The 24,969-nt window shown below is 42.7% G+C and overlaps 1 protein-coding gene across 28 annotated transcripts in view; it reads right to left on the bottom strand.

Moving 5' to 3' along the window:
• NRXN1 (neurexin 1) overlaps positions 1 to 24,969 on the bottom strand; it is a 1,212,452-nt gene that overhangs the window by 64,334 nt on the left and 1,123,149 nt on the right. Inside the window, exon 1 of one of the 28 annotated variants that reach the window (XM_034764370.1) lies at positions 8,005 to 8,131. The exons of the other annotated variants lie outside the window; for them this stretch is intronic. Coding sequence (XP_034620261.1) covers positions 8,005 to 8,037 — 33 coding nt within the window. The 5' untranslated portion in view covers positions 8,038 to 8,131. Of the gene's footprint in view, positions 1 to 8,004; positions 8,132 to 24,969 lie in introns of those variants that run through there. 28 annotated transcript variants of the gene reach the window in all.

Raw genomic sequence — 24,969 nt, forward strand, 5'->3', positions numbered from 1 at the left:
GCACATTGATTGGCGCTTATGCTGCCACTGCTCCTGCTTTAAATGCTGTGTGGTAAAAAACTTCAGTCTCCAGGAATTGCAATCAATATCTTAAATATTCTGCAAAGTCCATGCAAGTGGAGGGATCATGCTCCATTAAAAATGAGGCCATAATGAAATAATACCTTTTCTTTTCTCCTTTTTCTTTTTAATTCTACAACTGAAGATCCTAGGCAAATGTCAGCCCTCCTCCCAAATCCCACCTAAAAACAAAAACAAAACAAAACAATAAAACTAATAAAGTAATAGTGTACTATGGATTACTGAACATGGGTTTTGGGTGTTGGTCTTTCAAAATTCCTTAGTTTAATCTTTTTTGCTTACCTCACCCCTAAAGACTGTGTGTCATAGCAACATTTGCTGCAGAACTAGTCCCTCTGCAAAGTGATGTTGATCACAGGGGCTGAGCTTCTACAATATCAGGACCTCTCTAGCCATCCTAGCATCTCAGAAACTGGGCAGCTCAGGAACTGAAATCAGATCCAGTATGTTATACTAGAAAGCCAGGATGGCTCACCTGTTTTATATTTAATGTTACTGTCTTGGGTTATCACTCCTGTTAATATCTGCAACTCTTAGGATCATGTTCAGAGGAAGATAAGAGGAACATATTTATGGAATTGTACAGTAGTTTATTACCTAAAAGGATAATGATTTTGCAAGGACCAAAGGGTCATTTCTGCCTTTTCTTCCTTCTAAAGAGCACCTGAAATCCTGGGCTACCCCCAAGCATTGATTACTGACACAATGTATGTGTGCTCATACAAAGAAATGTACAAGAGGGAACTGATAACACATCTGACTTAATGACCAAGTACTATGGGAAAAGCTCAAATTCACTAAAAAAATAACCAAATGACTGTACTGGTTATGGGCATACAGTTCTGTTCTATACAAAATCCTTTCAGCTGAAGCTTGGCATGAATAGCACCTGGGCAAGTAAAGTAGTAATCTCTTAACCTGGATTATGCTCTCCGTTCTTGATTTTGGGGTGAAGAATTTAATTATTGAGATGTGAACACTGACGCCAAGAACAATTTTGCCTGATTATGTATTTTGTTGCCCTTTGATAAAGAGCTACTAAGTACTGAACCTCTCTGAGCATGGGTGGCCTGATTCTTGATGGGAAGCCTGGTAGTCACAGGGTGTAGTGGCTATGATTTTCTTGGTTCCACATTACAATGAAGCAGCTGATTTCAGACATGAAAATCCATGTGCTGGAATTTTAATAAAGGACTATATGGAATACCAAGTAACTATGAATATTGTCATTAATTCAAACAAAGCTAAGTATGGGTCAGTTAAACTGTGACACAAAGATCAGGTGAAATTTTATCCTGGCTACCAAAATGCCCTTATAATGTGATAACACAAATGTTGTTCCTAAAGCATTATCACTCCTTACATGGATTCTGTGTGGTGAGCAGGAACCTGAAATGATGCAGTTTCAGGTGACTGCCAACATGTCAATGACGGAGCGAAGAATTTGAAATTTCCAGTGGATGGATGTCAATAATTTGTAGTTCCCAGGTATTGGGTAAAAATGTGAGTAACAGTATAGTTGCATCTTTTGGCTCATTGAACTGGAATAAAAAAGGACAGGATATGTATGTAGATGGTAGTGCCTAGAAGTCCCATTCAGGATCAAGGCTCCATTGTGCTTGCTACTGTACAAATATATAAGAAAACATGGTACCTACTCCAAAAACCTATTGTATGGAAGTTTCACCAAAACTGTGTGAAAGGGGAGATATGACCAGGAATTATAAATATCCAGACATTTTCTCATAGTTGTGGTTTTCTTCATATGTAGGAAACCATAGGGTGAATTTTTTTGGTTCGATAATTTGAAAGGTTCCTTATGTAACTAACAATCAGTTAACTGGTCCTTAATCAGTTAATTTAAGGTCCTTACTTAAAAACAAAGTGATTTGAATTTAAATTTTTTGCTTTGTGGTATATTTTTAGCTCAGTTACCCAGCTTATTTCAGTTGCCTTAGTACAGATGCCTTAGTTCAGTATCTGAAGCTGAAAAGCTGTCTTTAATCTCTGATACCTTTTGGACACTTCGCTATAAAAAGAATAGTGTGAGGTCTGCTATAGAAGTCAGTCAGTTTAAGCACATTTCAAGAAAGGAGCAAGGGTCATGAATCAGCTACTAAAGCTCATCATGCTGAAGCTTATGTGTATTGCAAAAAAGGATCCAGCTATCTTCAAGAACAGTAACCTTTTTATTGGTTCAAATGACTTATCTATATTTCACTTTGAGCTAGTATTGCAAAGAAGATTGACCAGAATCAGGATTAGTCCACGTAGATAGAATCATAGGACTGGAAGGGACCTCAAGAGGTCATCTAGTCCAGTCCCCTTCACTCATGGCAGAATTATTTAGACCATCCTTGACAGGTGTTTGTTTAGCTTGTTCTTAAAAATCTCCACTGATGGAGTGATAGGTTCCTTTAAGACTAGGCTGGCCACCTCAGTTCCCTGATTCAAGTTTCCGGAGTATGAGGATTAGACAAATTGATGTACTGTGTGTGTATGTATATCTATATCTATCTATCTATCTATCTGTCTATCTATATATCTTCCTACTGTATTTTCCACTCCACGCATCTGATGAAGTGGGTTTTAGCCCACGAAAGTTTATGTCCAAATAAATTTGTTAGTCTCTAAGGTCTCACAAGTACTCCTCATTGTTCATACTATTCATGTTATTCCCTAGGTATACTTTCATAGGAAGAATGGGGAAGGCAGTATTGACATTATCTAGCAGCAAAGACAAAGCTGTACAAATTTTAAGAGTGATAACTGTCAATGTAGTTTAAGGTGCAATTGGAGTATATATTTTTGTACATTTCCACGTAAATATTCTGCAGCTGCAATTTAGTAATTCTGATGGTGACATGCAAGCACAAAAATTAAATCCAGCTCATTCTCCCTTAGTTATGTTGGCCCTATATGACTACTGAAGTAAAAATTAGCCAAAATGTATGGTTATCAATAAAGTAAAATGGAATGACTCGAAATTAACACAGGGAACAGGTGTGTAGCATATGAAGAAAATGTTTCTACAGAGTCCCTTTTCTGAGCATAGCATAAGGCCATAATCCAACACCCAATAAAGTCAATAGGAGGACTCCCATTGAGATCATGGGTACTGGATTGTCCTTCTAAGTGAAATTTTATTTAGCTGAACGATGATGAGCTGAAGCCTATTGAAGTTGAGGGTGCTCAGTATCTCTTATGATCACTTATTACACTTATTATGACACAGAGTGATGACAGGATATGACGTTGGATAAGGGGTATATTCTACATATTTAGATGTGAATCTACAGCTATACCTATTTACAAATCACAGAGAAAAAATAAAGCCAAAATCAGATGATAGCCACAACAGAGGAGTGGGCTGTTACATCACTGTCTGAAAATGTGTGAAACAGGTCAGAAAAGGAAAAACAAGAAGACGAGAGTAGCAACAACAGCAGAAACTGGAGAAACAAAAATACTGTTGGAACATGCAATATAATATGAAGTGTAAAGCCATTTTTCGTGTGAGTATAGGAAGTTGCTATTGGTAGATCAGTCAGTAGCTTGGGAAATTTTATTTTTAAGGCAGTCTTTGGTGACTATGATAGGTGCAAATGCGATTATTAAGTTGTACCACCAAATACGCATTGAACAGAACTGGTCAAAAATTTTCAAGTTATTGAAATTTCAACCAAAATATTCAAAAAAATGTTGACATTTTTTGAACCATCTCTAACATTTAAGATTGCACAGGTTCCCTGGACAAAATTTGGTTTGAAGCTTTCTTTATCCATTTATTTTGATCATTTCTCCATGCAGACTACACAAAGGGATGAAATCCTGGCCCTACTGAACTCAATGACAAAACTCCCATTGACTTTGATGGGGCCAGGATTTCACCCAATGTATGTAAGGCATAAGAAAATTAAAGGAAACTAAATTGGGAAGTATTGCAAATACCAGTGAAGACTGAAAAAAAAAAACAATACTAAGGGACACAGAGAAGGCAGAAATACTATATAGGCAGAACATTACTAAATATGATTCAACCTGCAAATGAATAGATATGGGGAATAAGGGGAAATAATCTGAAACAGAGAAAAAGAAAACCTAAAAATCAGCAGTGACAAAAATTCCTAGCAGTGGTCAAGTACAGCAAATTGGATACAAACCTTCAGTGCAATACAATAAAACAAAAAGATGCATATGCAGTTTTGGACTGCAAATGTAAACTTTAGGTAACATATTGAAAAGCATCTAAGTCACTTGGGGCAGATTTTTAAGGGTATTTAGGCACCTAGAGTTTTAGATAGGCACCTAGTGAGATTTTTGAAAGTGCCTGGGTACCTAACTTCCATTGGGCATGAAGGGATTTCTGAAAATCTCATTAGCTGCCCATCCTTAGGCATCTAAATATCTTTAAGAATCTGGCCATTACAGCCTAAATCTCCTGGATTTCCAGTCCTTTTACTTTCAATGCAACTTCAGCTCGTAAGTGACTTAGGAGCCTTAGAAAGCTTTTGTCCTTCATTATGCCATCCTTACAGAATTCTGCATAAAGTTCTAGACTGCTGCATAATACCAGAAAGATTTCAAGGAATTCATTTATGGGTAAATAGATTGATCAGAAAGAAATAATGGGTCAGATTTATCTCTGTTGTAACTTCACTGATATCAACAAAATTAGACTAGAGATTAACTTGTCTCCTTATATATTTCTTGGTTAAATGAAAATTTCAGTATATAAAGACACCAAGAAAGCAGAGCAATCAGTATAACTAGAAGAAGTGGGATGAAATTGAGGAACAGAAAAGATGAGCTGAGTATCAAGAAATATTCATAACATTGAGCTGTATCAGACTAAGGAGTAGTCTCTTAATGGAAGTGGTGACAGGGCCATAAGCTGCTGTACAGGTAAATGATTTGCACTCAAGAACAGATTGTAGGGAGCAATCTTGCTTGCTGATGGACCAGATCTCTTAATGGATATTTTTCATTCTAATTCCCTCTAGGCTAAATTACACTGGTGCACCATCATCATGATTTTATTTTATTAAAAACATTTACCAGGTACAACAGCTAACTCAGAAACATATATTGTATATGTTGAGCATCATTATTTTATTCCAGTTTTCTTTTGTTCTTTGGTTCTGTAGGCAGGTACACTTACTGTTGAAAACAGGAAGCAGCTATGCCCACTCTGGACTTCCCCAAAGCAAAGTGGTGCTGACAACTGTTAATTTTTCAGGTTACCTCAAATGGACATGCAAATGCACATCCCCCACCCACACATGAAAGAATATCTTCCCTCACTGTGCCTAGGATTTCTTGCTTAACCAGTATTACTCAAAGTCCTGAAGCACAGTCAAGTTTTTAACTGTTCTCAGGCTATCTCTTCTGAATTTCTTGATTCCTGACTTAAAAGTACAATTATCCACATAATTAAGCTGCCCAGGTGAATACTAACTCTGGCTGATTAAAGGATTATTTTAAATGTACAGATATTTTAATGATTAGAAAGCAGAGGCAATATTAATTTGATTTTTCACTATTTATTGCCACACGTTTTTAGAGAAAAGCTCCTAGTATAGGTAAATTGCTACACTTCAGGATGTAATCCACATCAAGATACCTGTGCTTATTTGCTTTTAAGGAACATCTGAGGAAAAATTGCCTAAAGTAGTTTATAATCATTGTTTTCTTGAAGGTCAGAAAGATCATTCCAATACTAAACTCAAGAGTACAGATGTTGGTCTTTGAGATTGCCATAACTCTAGCACTTCTTATACTAAGCAAATGGAAGCATAACCTAAATTCACTTTATATAAGTTATCTGGATGCATCTCTCCACAGTCTAGCTACAATTTAGGCAGATTTAATACACAGTTCCTCAGGCTGCCCTGCCAATTACTTCTGTGCTGACCTGGAAGGATCATTAATATTAGGGAGTCGAGAGGCAATTCAATTTCCACGCAGGCTCAACTCTAAGCCTCTTCTAAGTAAAGGCTGTCAGCTGTGTCAAATTATGTATGATGCCTAGGTGATGTGGAAGACTGTCTATTAGGGAGTAGATCTGGGAATGGCAAACTCATTTCACTAAATTTTCAGGCTGAACTTGTACTATCATCTAAAATGTCAAACGGCCAGAGTTATTGGAACTGAAATAATCTAACGTAACCAAAAATATTCAGATAAGACAGTGATGGGGGGAGGGGGAAACAAGATTAGCATTAGAGATTATTAGTATGATGAGAATCACAATATACACTAATATTTTAGTAAATGTAAGCATGTATGTTTAAAAAATGAGGTGAAAACATCTCTGTAAAAAAAAAACTCCTGTTAATGAAACTCTGTCACCCAATGCATAGAATTTATACAATATACCAGGTATGCCACAATGACCAAGTTTTGAGATTCAATCCCATAACGCCTAATGATAGGAGCACTATCTATCATCCAAATATAGATGCTACTGTCTAAAAGATTAAGATAACTTAGATCCAATTCTATACATAACCTTTTTACAATCATGTCATAAAAAATACAAAACTGGGCTCAACACACCAGTTAATGTTTATCACTTGTAAATCAAAGTACATTCCTACCATGCTCTAAATATATTCTCCTCTGAAACAAAACAAGTAATCATGAAAGCTTTTCTTCCTTTAACTTCTGTCTCATAATACGTGTAAGATGTGAAAATATACTTTTTCTAGTATAGCGGTTGCTACCGTATCCCCCTTCTAGTATAGAGATTCCTGCCTGATCCCCTTTAAAGACCCAAATCCCCTTTCATCCACTCTACTACTCCATCACCTATTGTCTGTACTCACTACCAGCATACAGTTGTCCCATCTGGTAACAGTCCTGCTTTTCCTAGCTTTAATTCCCATGGTGCATGTAGGCTCTATAATACCAAGGCATTTTCACTATTGTTGTGGAGTCTAACGACTGGGAAGGGATCACATTGCTCCCAAAGGAGCTCAGTGTTCACACACACACAAACACACACTTTACTACTTGTTTTCAAGTATTATGGCAAGCTTTGTAATCAATGCTAATTTAAATTGATGCTTTGGAGGTTTGTTAATAAAAACAGCTTGCTTTTGATGTTAGAAATGAGCAAATAATTAATCTTTTAAAAAAACCACACAAATGCTTTCATTATCACTGGCATGCAGATATTTCCCCCTAAATAATTAAAATTAATTAGTGAAAATAAATATGATGCTATGTTGCATTACATATTATGAAATATTTGTTCATCAGATTTAGTCATTCATTTGTATGCATTCTATGTTAAGAAAACATGCATAAAACTCACAGAAATTCCAGTTCTGCAAATGCTCAGTAAGAAATAAAAACAAACAACCCCCCCCCCCAAAATCCATGCATGCGCACGCACACATACAAACACACATTATGTGCCAAAATAAAAAGCATGCATGGTCAGGGTTTAAGCACTTTTTTAGACAACATAATTACTAGGTTATTAATAACAAAGCAGCCTGGCAACTATTTTAAGCAGTTTTTATTCATGCTTTTATTGGAGGCTTCTGAATTTCCCCTCCACCCCCCTTTTTACTCTTTTGCAGCAACATGCTAAAAAAAAATCTCTATGTCTTAGAAAAGCAGCAGATAAAAAGGAAGCACACATGCCCAGGTTTTAAAGCGTTATTTTCTTATAAAAAGATATTAAAATTTAAAAGCCTTTCTATATTTAACAGATATTGTGCAGAAATTCAATCTCAATATTAATGACATGCAATCTCCAAGAAGACACTCTAACTTTAAAAAAAAAAAAAAGTCATTTTTAGTAATCGGTGCAAATGCCTTTTTTTATTTTGCTGTTAGACTAATGGTAGCTTAAACCCTGCATGCTGCAGTGCTTAGCCTGTGCTCTGCATCAGCTGTGATAGAAGAAGCTACCTGAGAGGTTTCACAGTGCCATTTCATATCCATGTCTGCCTGGCTACCCTGCGTGCTTATAGCTTTTTTCTTAATTCTTAATGGAAATCCTAGGAAATTTAGTCCATCCTCTGAAATCAATACTGATGACAGGAGAGCTCCCTGACTCAGTGGGAGATCAAGATGATAAATTGCCTGCGCATCAGCCTGGCCTATCAGTGCCCTGCACACAGATGGGCGAGAAAAGACACAGAGAAGGATCCATCCGTCACGTGTCACAGGAAAGCCAATGGCTGAGACACTGCTGCAGAAGAGATGCTGCAGTTTGTTCTGCAGATGAGAAGTACTGTGTATCACCATCAAGCGCCAGTATAACAAAGTTCTGGAAGAATAGTCTGCTTATTCCCTAGCTCTTGATTGTAGATGCCAAAGGAAGGTGCAGTTTTAATTTAATATATGCATGATAGGATTCCATTTATAAGGAATACTGCCTGCACAGCTTTACACTCTAACCTAAAATGATTAAAGCAGGAGGAGAGGAAGAGGGATATAATGAATTCTAATACCCTGATCCTTTTAAAATATTGTGATGTATTTCTCTTCAGCTGATTACTGTGTTTTAGCTTGCTATTAAATTAGCAACCTTAAACTGTGCAATTAGCATGCATCTCTTTATATCTCTTTATAATCGCCTCAAACTGTAATTTTAACTGTAAGTATAACTGTAATTATAATTTTATTCCCAAGCTAATGAATGACCATTTTTATGTCATGTTTATAATGAGTATTTTATGTGATTATTCTGTAAAGACAATTATGTCCCAAAAGTAGAAAAACAACAAAATATAGAAGATCTATCTTCATTTTTAAAGCCCCCAAAATATAGAGTGATGGAAGAATTATTCTGTATCTGCCGTAGACTTATTTACCATAACACTGTCCTTACTATGAAAGTTACAATAATTCTTTCATAAAGAGAGAAAGAACATCTGGGTTACCATATGGAAACCTTTTCTAAAATACATCTGCTATCATTGATCATACTGCAACAAGAGATATATTGCACAGTTTTTCAAGGGAAGTGAAATGGTTATGTCAGCTTTGAGAAAGAAAGTTACCTGTAAAAAATACTGTAGTGTTTTGTAACCAAGACCACACACAACTGAACAAATAAACAAACCAAACTACATTTTACTGCAATGGACACTGAAATGATACACTTTTAAAGTAATATAGTTCTGCTTTATTAGTCCTCTATTTAATACAACTTTGTGCTATGCAAATTTTCACTCGGATACAATAAGTCATGACAGCTCCAGGGGTTAATGTTATCAAGTGCCTATCTCCTTCTCCTTTAGGGCTTTTGCAGAATCACTCAAAATTACTTAGAATAATGAATATCTACAGTAAGAAAGAAGACAAGTGAGCTTTGGAACATGAAAGATGAAATTAACTTAGCAATTACTTTAACAAAATCCCAGATAATGTAAACTATTTTGAACATTTTGAACTTCTCTGTTTTATTCTGGATTACAATGTTGCACATTTCATTACTTATTTAGCAATCCTTTTCCTTTGATTTTTGGTGTTACTGCTAGTTTTCAATGCAGCCTCTCATATAAACACAATTGTCTCTTAAATAAAAATGGACCTGATCCTTCCAATGACTTCAATGGAAGCTGTAGGTCATCAGAACTATGCTGGAGTCAGGTCCACGGATTCCTCAAAGAACACTATTTTAAATATGTTTTTAAATCAATCTTCTCTTGTGTTGGATAGGAAATGCAATCCTTTATTAAGATATGCACAGAAATATACATATAGACACCTACACATGCACATAAATGGCTTGCCAAAGACGAACATAAAGTCCAGTAAAATAAAAGTCATGTTTTTTCTGTATAACCCCTGTACACCAATACAATGAGTGAACTGATGAATTAAGATTAATTCTAATATAAGAAACTCCAGGACCTTTTCTATGTCATGTGTTTAGGACCACGTTCTATGCACATATAATTCAGTAGGTGCCATATATACCCAAATATGGGCAGAATTTAGCCCTTATGTTTTAAACTATTCAATATTTTAATTGCAAGCTTGTATAACGTAGTATTCTACGTCCTGTGAACTGTAAAATGACTGTTAACAACAGGGCTAGGTAGCAAAGAGGATAAATTCATTACCCTTACTGGACACTACCTCTGTTGGAATAAATTCACATCGCTTGTGATCTAGCCAATATTTCTGCTTGAACAAAGGTCTTTTGTGATAAAGAAAATGCTATGTGGCTTGCTGGCAAGTGTAGTTATTATTTACTTATTACGTGCTAGTATATTTAGTATGGTGCAATGCACAGATTAAGGGACAGTCCCTGCTCTGAGTTTCCCACCCCTGCACTGTGGGATAATTAGAATCAGCTGTCAGATGGAGCCTTACAGTAGGTTTTAGGGGAGAGTGATAGAAATGGGGAGCAAGAGGGGTCAGAAAGCATGAGACCCTCTTTCAACCCACATATATTTTTCTGGTTTTGTTTTCTTCTAGCTCTACTGGGCACGGATCTCACCTATATTTTGACAGCTGTTGGGAGAAATGGTCAGAATTGCAAACTTCTCAGCATCTCCTCTCAATGCAAATTTGGTACTTTCTACAAGGACTGGGAAGACCCTAGCATTTGTCTGCATGTGATTCTTCTGCACAAAGGTGGAAGCAGGATGGGGGGCGGGGTCAGGGACAGTGCATGCACAGCTCAACAGCAAATTCTGTTTGTTAGTCTGCAGGATCATAGCAGGGGTCAAGAATCGCTGCTGTGGAGCTATTCCCCCAACATCTTTGCTAAGGAGACACAAGGGTAAATGTAGTCTCATGGCTTCAGATCTGCTCTGCATCCTTTGGAAAGGAGTCCTTCCTTGAAGATTCCCAGCCCATGACCTATATTTGGGTTGGGTTGTAGGAAGATTTGGGGGAAAATAACAACCATTTGGCTTTTTTTAAATAAAAAGCCCCCAAACTGTTTCTCATTATGAAAATCATGTGAAGCTAGACTATTAAATGAATGAACATACATTTTAAATGGGCCAAATTTGGACCTTCTTATATACTCTTTACTCAAGCTTCCACACATCTCATTTGGCCTTCCCAAACAATGATGTCAAACTTATCTATGGTATTCTGCTTGAAATATGATGTTCTGTAGCATGATTTTATGCTATCTCCATAAATAAAAAATGCTTCCTCATGTTGCCACTAACTAATCAGTGGATGAATGAGGTAGTTTGAACAACAGTATGTAAGAAGGATGTCAGATCCTGACTCTCAAGCTTGTATAGATTCCTTTATAGAGCGGGGATGCTAAAAGCTGAAGTCTTCCTGTAATGCCAATGGAAATCCGGTGCAAGTAAAAGGGCATTCTTATTAACTGCCTCATTTGGTCAAAAGGATGCAACACAGACTCTGGTTGTCCAGTGTGAAATCTGTCCTGTTAACAATAGAAACAGGTTTATAGCACGGAACTTGCTCAGACTATCCTTCACATTTATCAGTGTTTGACCTTTAAACCTTCAGTGATGCATGATCATGAACACCAACTCTCTTCTACCCAAACTCAAGAACTCTCCTGTTAATCAGAAACAAGGGGTTCTCTCTCTCATATATATTTATATAGTGTGACAAAGTTCCTCCTCTGCCTTGATGAGTCCTGCACTTATTGGCTGATTTGCTTGTCTCAGAGATTCATGGCAGCCCTCAGTTTGGCCACTTTTGCTAGTGACTCAAACCTGCCATTCACTCAGCTAACCTCATCACTGGCCAGCATGGGGAAAGGGAGGAGAACAATCCCCGCCATCTCTGCTGACCCACCTAGTGGATCGGGGGATAGGCCAGGGACCTTCCCCTCTGGTGGGATCCATAGACCAGGTCATCTCCTCTTGTCTGAGGCCTGGTCTACACTACGAGTTTAGGGTTAAATCGAATTAAGCCTGGACACGTTCACACAACGAAGCCCTTTCTTTCGACTTAAAAGGCCCTTTAAACCAGTTTCTTTACTCCACCTCCGACGAGGGGATTAGCGATAAAATCGGCCTTAGCGGGTCGGAATTTGGGTAGTGTGGACGGAATTCAACGTTATTGGCCTCCGGGAACTATCCCACAATGCTTCATTGTGACAGCTCTGGACAGCACTCTCAACTCAGATGCACTGACCAGGTAGACAGGAAAAGCCCCGCGAACGTTTTAATTTCATTTCCTGTTTCCCCAGCGTGGAGAGCACAGGTGACCACGCAGAGCTCATCGGCACAGGTAACTGGATCGCAAAAGAGCTCCAGCATGGACCGAACAGGAGGTACGGGATCTGCTCGCCATATGGGGAGATGAATCAGTGCTATCTGAACTCCATAGCAGTAAAAGAAATGGCAAAATATTAGAAAAGGTCTCCAAGGCCATGAAGGACAGAGGCCATAACAGGGACGCAGAGCAGTGCCGCGTGAAAATTAAGGAGTTACGGCAAGCCTACCACAAAGCCAGAGAAGCAAACGGAAGGTCCGGGGCAGAGCTGCAAACTTGCCGCTTCTACGCAGAGCTGCATGCCATTCTAGGGGGTGCAGCCACCACTACCCCAACCGTGTGCTATGACTCCCTCACTGGAGAAACACACAGGGAAGAGGGTTCGGGGTATGAGGAAGATGAGGATGGAGGTAATGTAGATAGCTCACAGCAGCAAGGAAGGGGAGAAACCGGTTTCCCCAACAGCCAGGAAATGTTTGTCACCCTGGACCTGGAACCAGTAACCCCCGAACTCACCCAAGACCCTGAGGGCACACATGGGACCTCTGGTGAGTGTACCTTTGTAAATATTACACATGGTTTAAAAGCAAGTGTGTTTAATGATTAATGATTGATTTGCCTGGCAATCGCGGCCAGTTCAGCTACTGGAAAAGTCTGTTAATGTCTATGGGGATGGAGCGGAAATCCTCCAGGGACATCTTCAGAAAGCTCTCCTTCATGTACTCCCAAAGCCTTTGCAAAAGGTTTCTGGGAAGGGCTGCCTTATCCCATCCGCCATGGTAGGACACTTTACCACGCCAGGCCAGTAGCACGTAGTCTGGAATCATTGCATAACAAAGCATTGTAGCGTATGGTCCCAGTGTTTGCTGGCATGCAGACAACATCCATTCCTTATCTCTCTTTGTTATCCTCAGGAGAGTGATATCATTCACGGCCACCTGGTTGAAATGGGGCGATTTTATTAAGGGGACATTCAGAGGTGCCCGTTCCTGCTCTGCTGAACAGAAATGTTTCCCGCTGTTACCCACACGGTGGGGGGGGAGGGGTGAAGTGATCATCCCAGAGAATTGGATGTGGAGGGGGCGGGGGTTAGTTGGGTTTGTGCTGCATGTTAACCCGGAAACCGCAGCCCCTCCTTTTACATTGCAAACCCATTTTAAATGGCCAACCCAATTCATGCTTGATATGGGAAATGAGGGCACTGCTGTTTGAAACCATTCCCACATGTTAAGAAGGTTAAAAAAGCCAAAAGACTGTGGCTTACCATAGCTGCCTGCAAGCCGAAATCTGTTGCCTGGCACTGCGTGAGTGATCTCTCACACGAAACCGGCAGGCCCTCGCTATAAGAGGAAAAATGCGACCTTGTAACAAAAGAGTGTACCCATTGTTCTCTAAAATGTGTCTTTTTTAACCACCTCTCCCTTCTCCACCACCAGCTGCAAATGTTTCTCCTTCACAGAGGCTAGTGAACATTAGAAAGAGAAAATGGAGGACGCGGGACGATATGTTCACGGAGCTCCAGATGTTCTCCCACGCTGAAAGAGCACAGCAGAATGCGTGGAGGCAGTCAATGTCAGACATCAGAAAAGCACAATATGAACGAGAGGAGAGGTGGCGGGCTGAATCGCGGGATGAACAGAGCAAGTTGCGGGCTGAAGATGATAGGTGGCGTCAGCTTACAGACAGAAGGCAAGAGTCGATGCTCCGGCTGCTGGAGCATCAAACTGATATGCTCCAGCGTATGGTTGAGCTGCAGGAAAGGCAGCAGGAGCAGAGACCGCTGCTACAGCCCCTGTGTAACCAACAGCCCTCCTCCCCAAGTTCCATAGCCTCCTCACCCAGACGCCCAAGAACGCGGTGAGGGGGCCTCCGGCCACCCAGTCACTCCACCCCAGATGATTGCCAGAACATCAGAAGGCTGGCCTTCAATAAGAGTTAAAGTTTTAAAATGCAGTGTGTCCTTTTCCTTCCCTCCTCCCCCACCCATCCCAGGCTATAAAGAATGCATGAATGTGAAGTAACAATGACTTTATTGCCTCTGCAAGCAGTGCTCGAAGTGGGGAGGGGAGGGTGGGGTGGTTGGTTTACAGGGAAGTAGAGTGAACTGGGTGGGGGGGGGGGCGGAGGGTTCATCAAGGAGAAACAAACAGAAGTTTCACACCTGGCCAGTCACAAAACTCGTTTTCAAAGCTTCTCTGATGCGCCCCGCACCCTGCTGTGCTACTCTAACCGCCCTGGTGTCTGGCTGCGCGTAATCAGCGGCCAGGCGATTTGCCTCAACCTCCCACCCCGCCATAAATGTCTCCCCCTTACCCTCACAGATATTGTGGAGCGCACAGCAGCAGCAATAACAATGGCAATATTCATTTCGCTGAGGTCTGAGCGAGTCAGTAAGCTGCGCCAGCACGCTTTTAAACGTCCAAATGCACATTCCACCACCATTCGGCACTTGCTCAGCCTGTAGTTGAACAGGTCCTGACTCCTGTCCAGGCTGCCTGTGTACGGCTTCATGAGCCATGGCATTAAGGGGTAGGCTGGGTCCCCAAGGATCACGATAGGCATTTCAACATTCTCAACGGTTACTTTCTGGTCCGGGAAGAACGTCCCTTCCTCCAGCTTTCGAAACAGAGCAGAGTGCCTGAAGACGCGAGCATCATGTACCTTTCCCAGCCATCCCACCTTCATGTTGGTGAAACGTCCCTTGTGATCCACCAGGGCTTGCAGCAGCATTGAAAAGTACCCCTTGCGGTTTATGTACTCGGTGGCTTGGTGCTCCGGTGCCAAGATAGGGATATGGGTTCCGTCTATCGCCCCACCACAGTTTGGGAATCCCATTGCAGCAAGACTATCCACTATGGCCTGCACGTTTCCCAGAGTCACTACCCTTGATATGACCAGGTCTTTCATTGCCCTGGCAACTTGGATAACAGCAGCCCCCACAGTAGATTTGCCCACTCCAAATTGATTCCCGACTGACCGGTAGCTGTCTGGCGTTGCAAGCTTCCACAGGGCTATCGCCACTCGTTTCTTAACTGTGAGGGCTGCTCTCATCCTGGTATTCTGGCACTTCAGGGCAGGGGAAAGCAAGTCACAAAGTTCCATGAAAGTGCCCTTACGCATGCGAAAATTTCGCAGCCACTGGGAATCGTCCCACACCTGCAGCAAGATGCGGTCCCACCAGTCTGTGCTTGTTTCCCATGCCCAGAATTGGCGTTCCATGGCATGAACCTGCCCCAGTAACACCATGATTTCCACATTGCTGGGGCCTGTGCCTTCCTTGTGAGAGGTCTACGTCCATGTCAATTTCCTCATCACTCTCGTTGCCGCGCTGTAATCGCCTCCTCGGCTGGTCCGGGTTTCACTTTGGCATGTCCTGGCTATGCATATACTCCAGGACAATGCGCGTGGTGTTCATAGTGCTCATAATTGCCGTGGTGATCTGAGTGGGCTCCATGATCCCAGTGCTAGCTATGGCGCCTGGTCTGAAAAAAGGCGCGAAACTAGTATCTGACGGACCAGGGTAGGGAGGGAGGGCCGAGTGACGACATGGTGTACAGGTACAGGGAATTAAAATCAAGAAAGGTGGCTGTGTATCAGGGAGAAACACAACAACTGTCACACAGAATGGCCCCCCGAAAGATTAAACTCAAAACCCTGGGTTTAGCAGGCCGTTGATTTCACGGAGGGAGGGGGAAGCTAATGAATACAGAACAAATCTATTTTTTACATCTTAAGCTGGCAGCCGACGGTGCAGCATGACTGATAGCCACTGCAGTACGATGACGATGGATACCAGTCATAATATACCATCTTCCACCAAAAGGCAAGGGGCTGCTGCTGTGTAGCAATGCAGCCCCACGTCTGCCAGCACCCAGATCGCCCTCGGCCTCTTCTGGGTGCTTAGCAGAAAATACTGGGCGATTGGCAGAAAATAGCATACTACGACTTACAACCATCATCATCGAGACAGTTGCATGTCTGCCCAGGTGCCCATGATTGACCGCCACTGCAGTACGACAACGATGGATACCAATCGTAATATATCATCTTCTACCAAAAGGCAAGGGGCTGGTGCAATGCAGTCCTACGGCTGCCAGCCCCACGGCTACCAGTCATGCTGCACCGTCTACCGCCAAAAGGCAGTTAGCTGCTGCTCCTGTGTAGCAATGCAGTACCACGTCTGCCAGCACCCAGATGACATATGGTGACGGTGAGCTGATCTGAGCGGGCTCCATGCTTGCCGTGGTATGTTGTCTGCACAGGTAACCCAGGTAAAAAGGCGCAAATCTATTGTCTGCCGGTGCTCTGACGGAGGGGAGGGGCCTGACGACATGTACCCAGAACCCCTCGCGACACTGTTTTGCATCATTCAGGCATTGGGATCTCAACCCAGAATTCCAATGGGCGGCAGAGACTGCGGGAACTGTGGGATAGCTACCCATAGTGCAATGCTCCGGAAGTCGAGGCTAACCTCGGTACTGTGGACGCGGTCCGCCGACTAGAGCACTTAGAGCATTTTATGTGGGGACACATACAATCGGCTGTATACAACCGATTTTTATAAAACCGGCTTCTATAAATTCGACCTAATTTTGTAGTGTAGACATACCCTCAGTTAGGGAGTTGAGGGGGATGAGGGGAACCCGGGCCCACCCTCTATTCTGGGTTCCAGCCCAGGGCCCTGTGGATTGCAATTGTCTACAGTGTCTCTTGTAACAGCTGTGTGACAGTTACAACTCCCTGGGCTACTTCCCCAGGGTCTCCTGCCAACAACTTCTTTGTCCTCACCACAGGACCTTCCTCCTGATGTCTGGTAACACTTATATTTCGCAGTCCTCCAGCAGTATGCCTTCTCACTCTCAGCTTCTTGTGCCTCTTACTCCCAGCTCCTCACACGTGCCCCTCACTGACCGAAGTGAGGTCCTTTTTAAAACCAGGTGCCCTGATTAGCCTGCCTGTCCTAATTGATTCTGGTAGCTTCTTAATTGGCTCCAGGTGTCCTAATTAGCCTGCCTTAATTGGTTCCAGCAACTTCCTGATTGTTCTGGAACAGCCCATTATCTTACTCAGGGAAAAGGGACCTGCTTAAGCTGGGACTAATATATCTACCTTCTATCACTCTCCTGTAACCATCTGGCCTGACCCTCTCACAATAGATACATCTATATCTTCACAGATAAATGTGTAATTATTGTAACATATGACATTTATAAAAGTGTCTTTTATCCCAAAGAATCTTGAAGCACTTAAAAAAAACTATGGCCCCAATTTATCAAATCAATTAAACGCATGCTTAACTGTAAGCATAACTACTCATAGGCTTACTTTTAAGCATGTGCTTAAGTGCTTTGTTGAATCATGGCTATTGTGACAGACCCAGACCAGTGGGGTACAGGAGTCTGGTAGAGGGCAAATATATTGGTCACTGGATAAGTAGTTTTCTGTTCCCTGAGTGACCAGAGAAGGGGCTGCACTAGAGAAATCAGGAACCTGCTAGAACCAGTTAAGGCAGGCAGGCTAATTAGGACACCTGGAGCCAATTAAGAAGAAGCTGCTAGAATCAATTAAGGCAGGCTAATCAGGGCACCTGGGTTTTAAAAGGAGCTCACTTCAGTTTGTAGTGCGAGAGTGTGAGGAGCTGGGAGCAAGAGGCGCAAGGAGCTGAGAGGGAGAGGGTGAGGGAGAGGGTGAGGATTAGGGTGAGGGTGTGCTGCTGGAGGACTGAGGAGCACAAGCATTATTAGACATCAGGAGGAAGGTCCTGTGGTGAGAATAAGGAAGGTGTTTGGAGGAGGCCATGGGGAAGTAGCCCAGGGAGTTGTAGCTATCATGCAGCTGTTACAGGAGGCACTATAGACAGCTGCAGTCCACAGGGCCCTGGGCTGGAACCCGGAGTAGAGGGCGGGCCCAGGTTCCCCCCAAACCTCCCAATTGACCTGGACTGTAGGTTCTTCCAGAGGGGAAGGTCTCTGGGCTGTTCCCCAACCCACATGGTGAATCTCTGAGGCAAGAAAATCCGCCAATAAGCACAGGACCCACCAAGATAGAGGAGGAACTTTGTCACACTATGTACACAAAGCACCACTGAAAACACACCGACATCTGGAGGTGGTGGAGGATAGTTAACAATACACTTCCTGGCAAGGGGACATTTTGGTCAAGGACATGAAGGCAAACCTCTGCACTTATAAAAAGGGCTAACAGTTTTTTAACACACACAGAAAAGACAACATCAGCATTTTGAACATATATCTGAGAGACACAGCAAACTTACATAGCTCAGAAGAAGGAAAGATTGAGCCAATCCTGATCAGATTTGATTCACATATGTATATGTATACAGAGAGATAAATACAGTGTGCATATATATACACATACAGACATACACATGCATAGTGGTTGCCATTTAAACTTTACTAATGCTGAATGCAGGTAATTAGCCTGTGCTAAGTATTAGAGGCCAAAAAAGGCTCCCCTTCTGCTGATGTGGTTTGTGCACACAAAATTTGCACACACACAATTCACCTACAGACAGGAATCAGAGTTCTTGTATCTTTATGACCTGATCACAGACATAAATAAGACAGTTACACAGATTTTCATGCACAGTCTATATCCACAAATGTTGCAGATGAACACGGAATAAGCAGGGCTGGATCCAGGCACCAGTGAACGAAGCAGGTGCTTGGGGCGGCCAATGGGAAGGGGTGGCACGTTCGGGTCTTCAGCGGCAATTCGGCGACGGGTCCCTCATCCCTCTCAGAGCAAAGAAGCCGCCGCCGAATTGCTGCCGAGGAATGAAGTGGTGCGGTTGAACTGCCGCCAAAGTGCCGCGATTGCGGCTTTTTTTTCCCTTCACCGTTTGGGGCGGCAAAAAAGCCTGAGCCGGCCCTGGGAATAAGTAAGAGAGATTGATGGTTACCACTGTATGCTTGTATATATTTGTGTGTATGGGTGCGCGTATACAGATGGCTAGCTGTCCAGATGGGTGCTTTATAAACTATTTTCAGCGTCTACCAAAGTTATGAATTTAAATTCCCAGGCTTGTCTTTTGAAAGTGTTGTGCACATTTCCATTGAAGATGAAGCCTGAGAGATCACAGAATCATAGAAGATCAGGGTTGATAGAAGATTAGGAAGAGACCTCAGGAGGTCATCTAGTCCAACCTCCTGCTCAAATCAGGACCAACACTAACTAAATCATCCCAGCCAGGGCTTTGTCAAGCTACCTCTAAGGATGGAGATTCCACCACATCCCTAGGTAACCCATTCCAGTGCTTCACCACTCTCCTAGTGAAATAGCGTTTCTTAATATCCAAACTAGACCTCCCACACTGCAACTTGAGACCATTGCTCCTTGTTGTCATCTGCCACAACTGAGAACAGCCGAGCTCCATCCTCTTTGGAACCCCCCTTCAGGTAGTTGAAGGCTGTTATCAAATCCCCCCTTACTCTTCTCTTCTGCACACTAAACAAGCCCAGTTCCCTTAGCCTCTCCTCGTAAGTTATGTGCCCCAGCCCCTTGATCATTTTCATTGCCTTCCGCTGGACTCTCTCCAATTTGTCCACATCCTTTCTGTAGTAGGGGGCCCAAAACTGAACACAATACTCCAGATGTGGCCTCGTCAGTGCCGAATAGAGGGGAATAATCACTTCCCTCAATCTGCCTGCAGTGCTCCTACTAATACAGCCCAATATGCCGTTAGCCTTCTTGGCAACAAGGGCACACTGCTGACTCATATCCAGCTCCTCATCCAGGTCCTTTTCTAAAGAACTGCTGCTTAGTCAGTCGGTCCCCAGCCTGTAGCGGTGCCTGGGATTCTTCCATCCTAAGTGCAGATATAGAGGCATCACTTTATGAAAACTGTTTACCCACAGGTGATATGATGTTTTTATCTTTTATCATTTTTATGTGTGAGCTCATTTGAGAGCACAGTGATTGTCTCATTTCACCCGCATAGTTATTATTAGGGAGTTTAGTGCACTGGATGAGGTAAACCACATGTTGAGAGAGGCACGTCTAGGATCCATGGATCTTGAAAGGTTTGTTGTGGAGTGTGTACCTCCTCAGCTGCCTTTCCCCTCTCCTATGACTGGAGATGTGTCAATGGGCCACTTCACCTTGAATGGTCCCTTCAAATACGTGTTAACTACTTATGCTAGACAATCTGTTCCACCTTGTGTTAAAGTGTGACATTCTGTATATTTCCCAGTCCTAAAGAAGATCTCTGTGTAAGCTTGAAATCTTGTCTCTCTCACCAACAGAATTCAGTCCAACAAAAGATACTACCTCACCCAGCTTGTTTCTCTAATATCGTGGGATCAACATGGCTACAACAACATTGCATATTCAAGACTCACAACTCCCTTGTTCTGACCAGTTGGACCATTTCCTCAGTCAAATGCAACACCCTGAATGAATAACTGTCCTTCTAAGACATAGTTGCCAAATTCAGGGCCAAACCTAAATGTGGAAGTTATCACTACTCTTGGCTTCATAACTACTGGCACACAAATTCACTCCTATCGAGAGAAAACTGGATAAAGAATTTAATCATACTCTGTCTGAGGGGCACTGGAACTGGATTTGGGATGACATCAAAGTGTTATCTTCATTCCCTCTGGAGATTTTTGCAGGACTCTGCTCGGCTAAACTAACAAACTCTGACAAATAAATATTGGTGGCAACACTTCCTATCATCTCTATCACACTAGTGTACTCTGCACCTGTGACAAAATTACCCTTCTCTGGCAGGAAGTCTGTAATCTTACTCCCAAGGCTCTGAACTTTCCCATCACACTGTCAGCCAAACTGTGCCTATTAGGCCTGTAGGTAGATAGCTCTATTCCACTATATCCTAGAAAAACAGCCTTGACAGTGATGGAAGCTTTTGAGAGAGCTGCCTTACCACACTGGAAAGGCCAAAGCCTCCTCCTAGAAATGCCAATAAGACTCTCATGGAAAAAATTACCCTCTCAGGGTACCATAATTGAGACCAATTCTACTACACTATGGAGCGAACACATACCGTTTTTCCTCTCCTTTGATATTTTCTCTTCTAGCACCCCAGCTCCTTTATAAATTGGATCTAACTAATAGCAAGATTACTTCTAGTTTCTTCTGCAGGTGGTCAGGCTTTAAACATAAGGCTTAGAACAACTTTTAATTTTACCTTGTAATAAGGTAAAGATAATGGTTTTCAACAGGGGGAGCTTGGAGGCAATTAGAAGATTTTTCCCCACTTTATTTTAAACAGAACATATTAACAAGTTTTAATCAAGACATATTACACAGATCAAACATAAACACAAAGCTTGCTGGGGAGATTCCAACTGGCCACACATACACTCCACATTACATATAATGCTACCAATCACAAATAGTTAACACTTAACTGGTATTTTACATATGTTCTTTTTGGTCTGGGACTCTAGGTTCTATTCCTGGCTCTGCCACGGGCCAGCTCGGTGACCTTGGGCAAGTAATGTTGACTCTCTGTGCCTCAGTTTACCTCTGTAAAATGATACTGACCTCCTTTGTAAAGTGATTTGAGAGCTAATTATTATTATTATTATTATTATTAGTCCAAAAATCTCTTCTATAAAACACATTTCCTTCCCAGACATCCATATTTCTACTTAATCTATGTTTCCTCTTCTTGCTCTTATTTATTCTTCTCTCCTCTTCCATTTATATTCCTTCTCCTTCCTTATTGCTATTTCTAATTCATCCTTAGATACTTGGTTAACTAACTCACCAAACAGCCATAACAATACACAGGGACAACTGTATGTTACATAGCCATCATGTTAATTATATAAAATATATTTATTTTGTCTCATTTGTTACATATATTATATTTCTTATCCTTTCAATATGTTAACATTCCCTGAGAGTTCACAACTGACTAGGTTACCATAAATACCACAAATACTCATTTTCTTTTTCTTGCAAAAAAAAAAAAAAAAAGGAAAAGATGTAAAATACTACTGAAGTGTTAAATATTTGTGATTGTTAGCATTACGTGTAATGCAGAATGTGTGTGTGGCCAATTGGATTCTGCCCAGCAAGCTTTGTAGTTATGTTCGATCTGTGTAATCTGTCTTGATTAAAACTTGTAAATAAATAAAGAGGAAAAAAATCACTTGATTATCTCCAAGCTCCCTCTCCTCCCTCAAAACTGAGACAAAGCTGTTGAAAACTGAAAGAAGAAGGACGAGATGGGACATTGGGGGATATATATCAGATAAATATATTGAAGGGTATATATCAGGAAGGGTGAAGAGGTATCTAAGCTAAGGAGAATGCTGGCACAAGAACAAATGGGTATAAAATGGCCATGAATAAATTCAGGCTGTAAATTAGAAGGTTTCTAACCATCAGAGGGGTAAGGTTCTGGAACAACCTCCCAATAGAAGTTGTGGGAGCAAACAATGGAATTAGTTTTAAGAGAGAGCGAGACAAATTTATGAGTGCACATAGGTGCTAGAACTATGGGAGCTGGGGTTGCTCCTGCACCCCTGCCCCCCGGGCTTGAAGTAGTAATAGAAACTCAAATACATGGTTTCCGCCATCGGTACCCTCATTATAAAAATTGTTCCTGCACCACTATGAATACATTCAAGTGCAACTTACAAATGGAGAATTTCTTCTTTTTCTTACTTGCCCTCTGGAATGGTGGCCAAAGTATGAAGGGGCATATGAATGTTTAGTATAACTGGCAGATATATACCTTACAAAACCGGTTACAACAGTGGCATGCTAACACCTGTTCTCACGTTCAGGTGACACTGTAAATAAGAAGAGGGTAGTATTATCTTCCATAAATGTAAACAAACTTGCTTTTCTTTGCGATTGGCTGAACAAGAAGGAGGACTGAGTGGACTTGTAGACTCTAAAGTTTTAGAGTCTGGCTAGATCGTCAGGCTCAACGGGTAGTGATCAATGGCTCGATGTCTAGCTGGCAGCCAGTATCAAGTCCTGGGGCAAGTTTTGTTTAACCCATTTATTAATGACCTGGATGATGGGATGGGTTGCACTTTCAACAAGTTCGTGGATGATACTAAGCTGGGGGGAGAGGTAGATAGGCTGGAGGGTAGGGATAGGGTCCAGAGTCACCTGGACAAATTGGAGGATTGGGCCAAAAGAAATCTGATGAGGTTCAACAAGGACAAGTGCAGAGTCCTGCACTTAGGATGGAAGAATCCTATGCACTGCTGCAGACTACGGACCGAATGGTGAAGCAGCAGTTCTGCAGAAAAGGACCTGGGGATTACAGTGAATGAGAAGCTGGATATGATTCAGCAGTGTGCTCTTGTTGCCAAGAAGGCTAACGGCATATTGGGCTGTATTAGTAGGAGCACTGCCAGCAGATCGAAGGAAGTGATTATTCCCCTCTATTTGGCACTGGTGAGGCCACATCTGGAGTATTGTGTTCAGTTTTGGGCCCCCCACTACAGAAAGGATGTGGACAAATTAGAGAGAGTCCAGCGGAGGGCAACTAAGATGATTAGAGGGCTGGGGCACATGACTTACGAGGAGAGGCTGAGGAAACTGGGCTTGTTTAGTCTGCAAAAGAGAAGAGTGAGGGGGGATTTGATAGCAGCCTTCAACTACCTGAAAGGGGGTTCCAAAGAGGAGGGAGCTCAGCTGTTCTCAGTGGTGGTAGATGACAGAACAAGGAGCAATGGACTTAAGTTGCAGTGAGGGAGGTCTAGTTTGGATATTTCACTAGGAGGGTGGTGAAGCACTGGAATGGGTTACCTAAGAAGGTGGTGGAATCTCCATCCTTAGAGGTTTTTAAGGCCTGGCTTGACAAAGCCCTGGCTGGGATGATTTAGTTGGTGTTGGTCCTGATCTGAGCAGGGGGTTGGACTAGATGACTTCCTGAGGTCTCTTCCAACCCTAATCTTCTTTGATTCTATGATTCTATGATAATTGACACCCCTAATTCAAATGTTACTCACATTGACTTCAGTGGAAGCAGGATCAGGCTTTAACAGGCTATTAGATCTCAAAGAAAGACAGGAGTGACTCCTGATAAGCAGGGCCGGCTCTAACTTTTTTGCCGCCCCAGGCAAAAAAAAGAGCGCTGCCCCACCGTAACACATCCCGCCCCCCCCAGCGCCATGCCAGGCCGCCCAAACCCCCGCCCCAGCGCCGCGCTGGGCCGGCGAACCCCCACAAGCGCCGCACTGGCAAACCCTCCTGCCCCCCGCGCCGCACCGGGCCGCCCAAACCCCCGCCCCCTGAGCACCTCGCCGGGCCGCCCTAACCCCCACCCCCATGAAGCGCTGTGCTGTGCCGAACCGCCCAAATCCCCAGAGCACCGGACCGGGCCGGCCAAACCCCCCAGCACCGCCCCTCGCCCACACCCCAGCGCCGCCCCGCCAAAACACCCCCTGTGCTGCCTCGCCGAAACAAAAAAAAACCCCTTCGAGTGCTGCCCCACCGACAAAAAACAAAAACACCGCGAACGCCACCTGCCACCCCATCATTGGCTGCTCCTTCTAAGGTGCCGCCCCAAGCACGTGCTTGGTTGGCTGGTACCTGGAGCTGGCCCTGCTGATAAGCCTCCTGAGGCTTATAACTTCTGATGGGCACCCAGTGAGTCTAAATTAAGTGATGGAATCTGAGGTGGTTCCTATCAAGCTTCCCAGGGCTGAGGGGTTCACACACGAATGTGCATACACACACACATGCACA

Source organism: Trachemys scripta, chromosome 3 (genome assembly GCF_013100865.1).
Source record: "Trachemys scripta elegans isolate TJP31775 chromosome 3, CAS_Tse_1.0, whole genome shotgun sequence".
Lineage (NCBI taxonomy): Eukaryota > Metazoa > Chordata > Testudines > Emydidae > Trachemys > Trachemys scripta.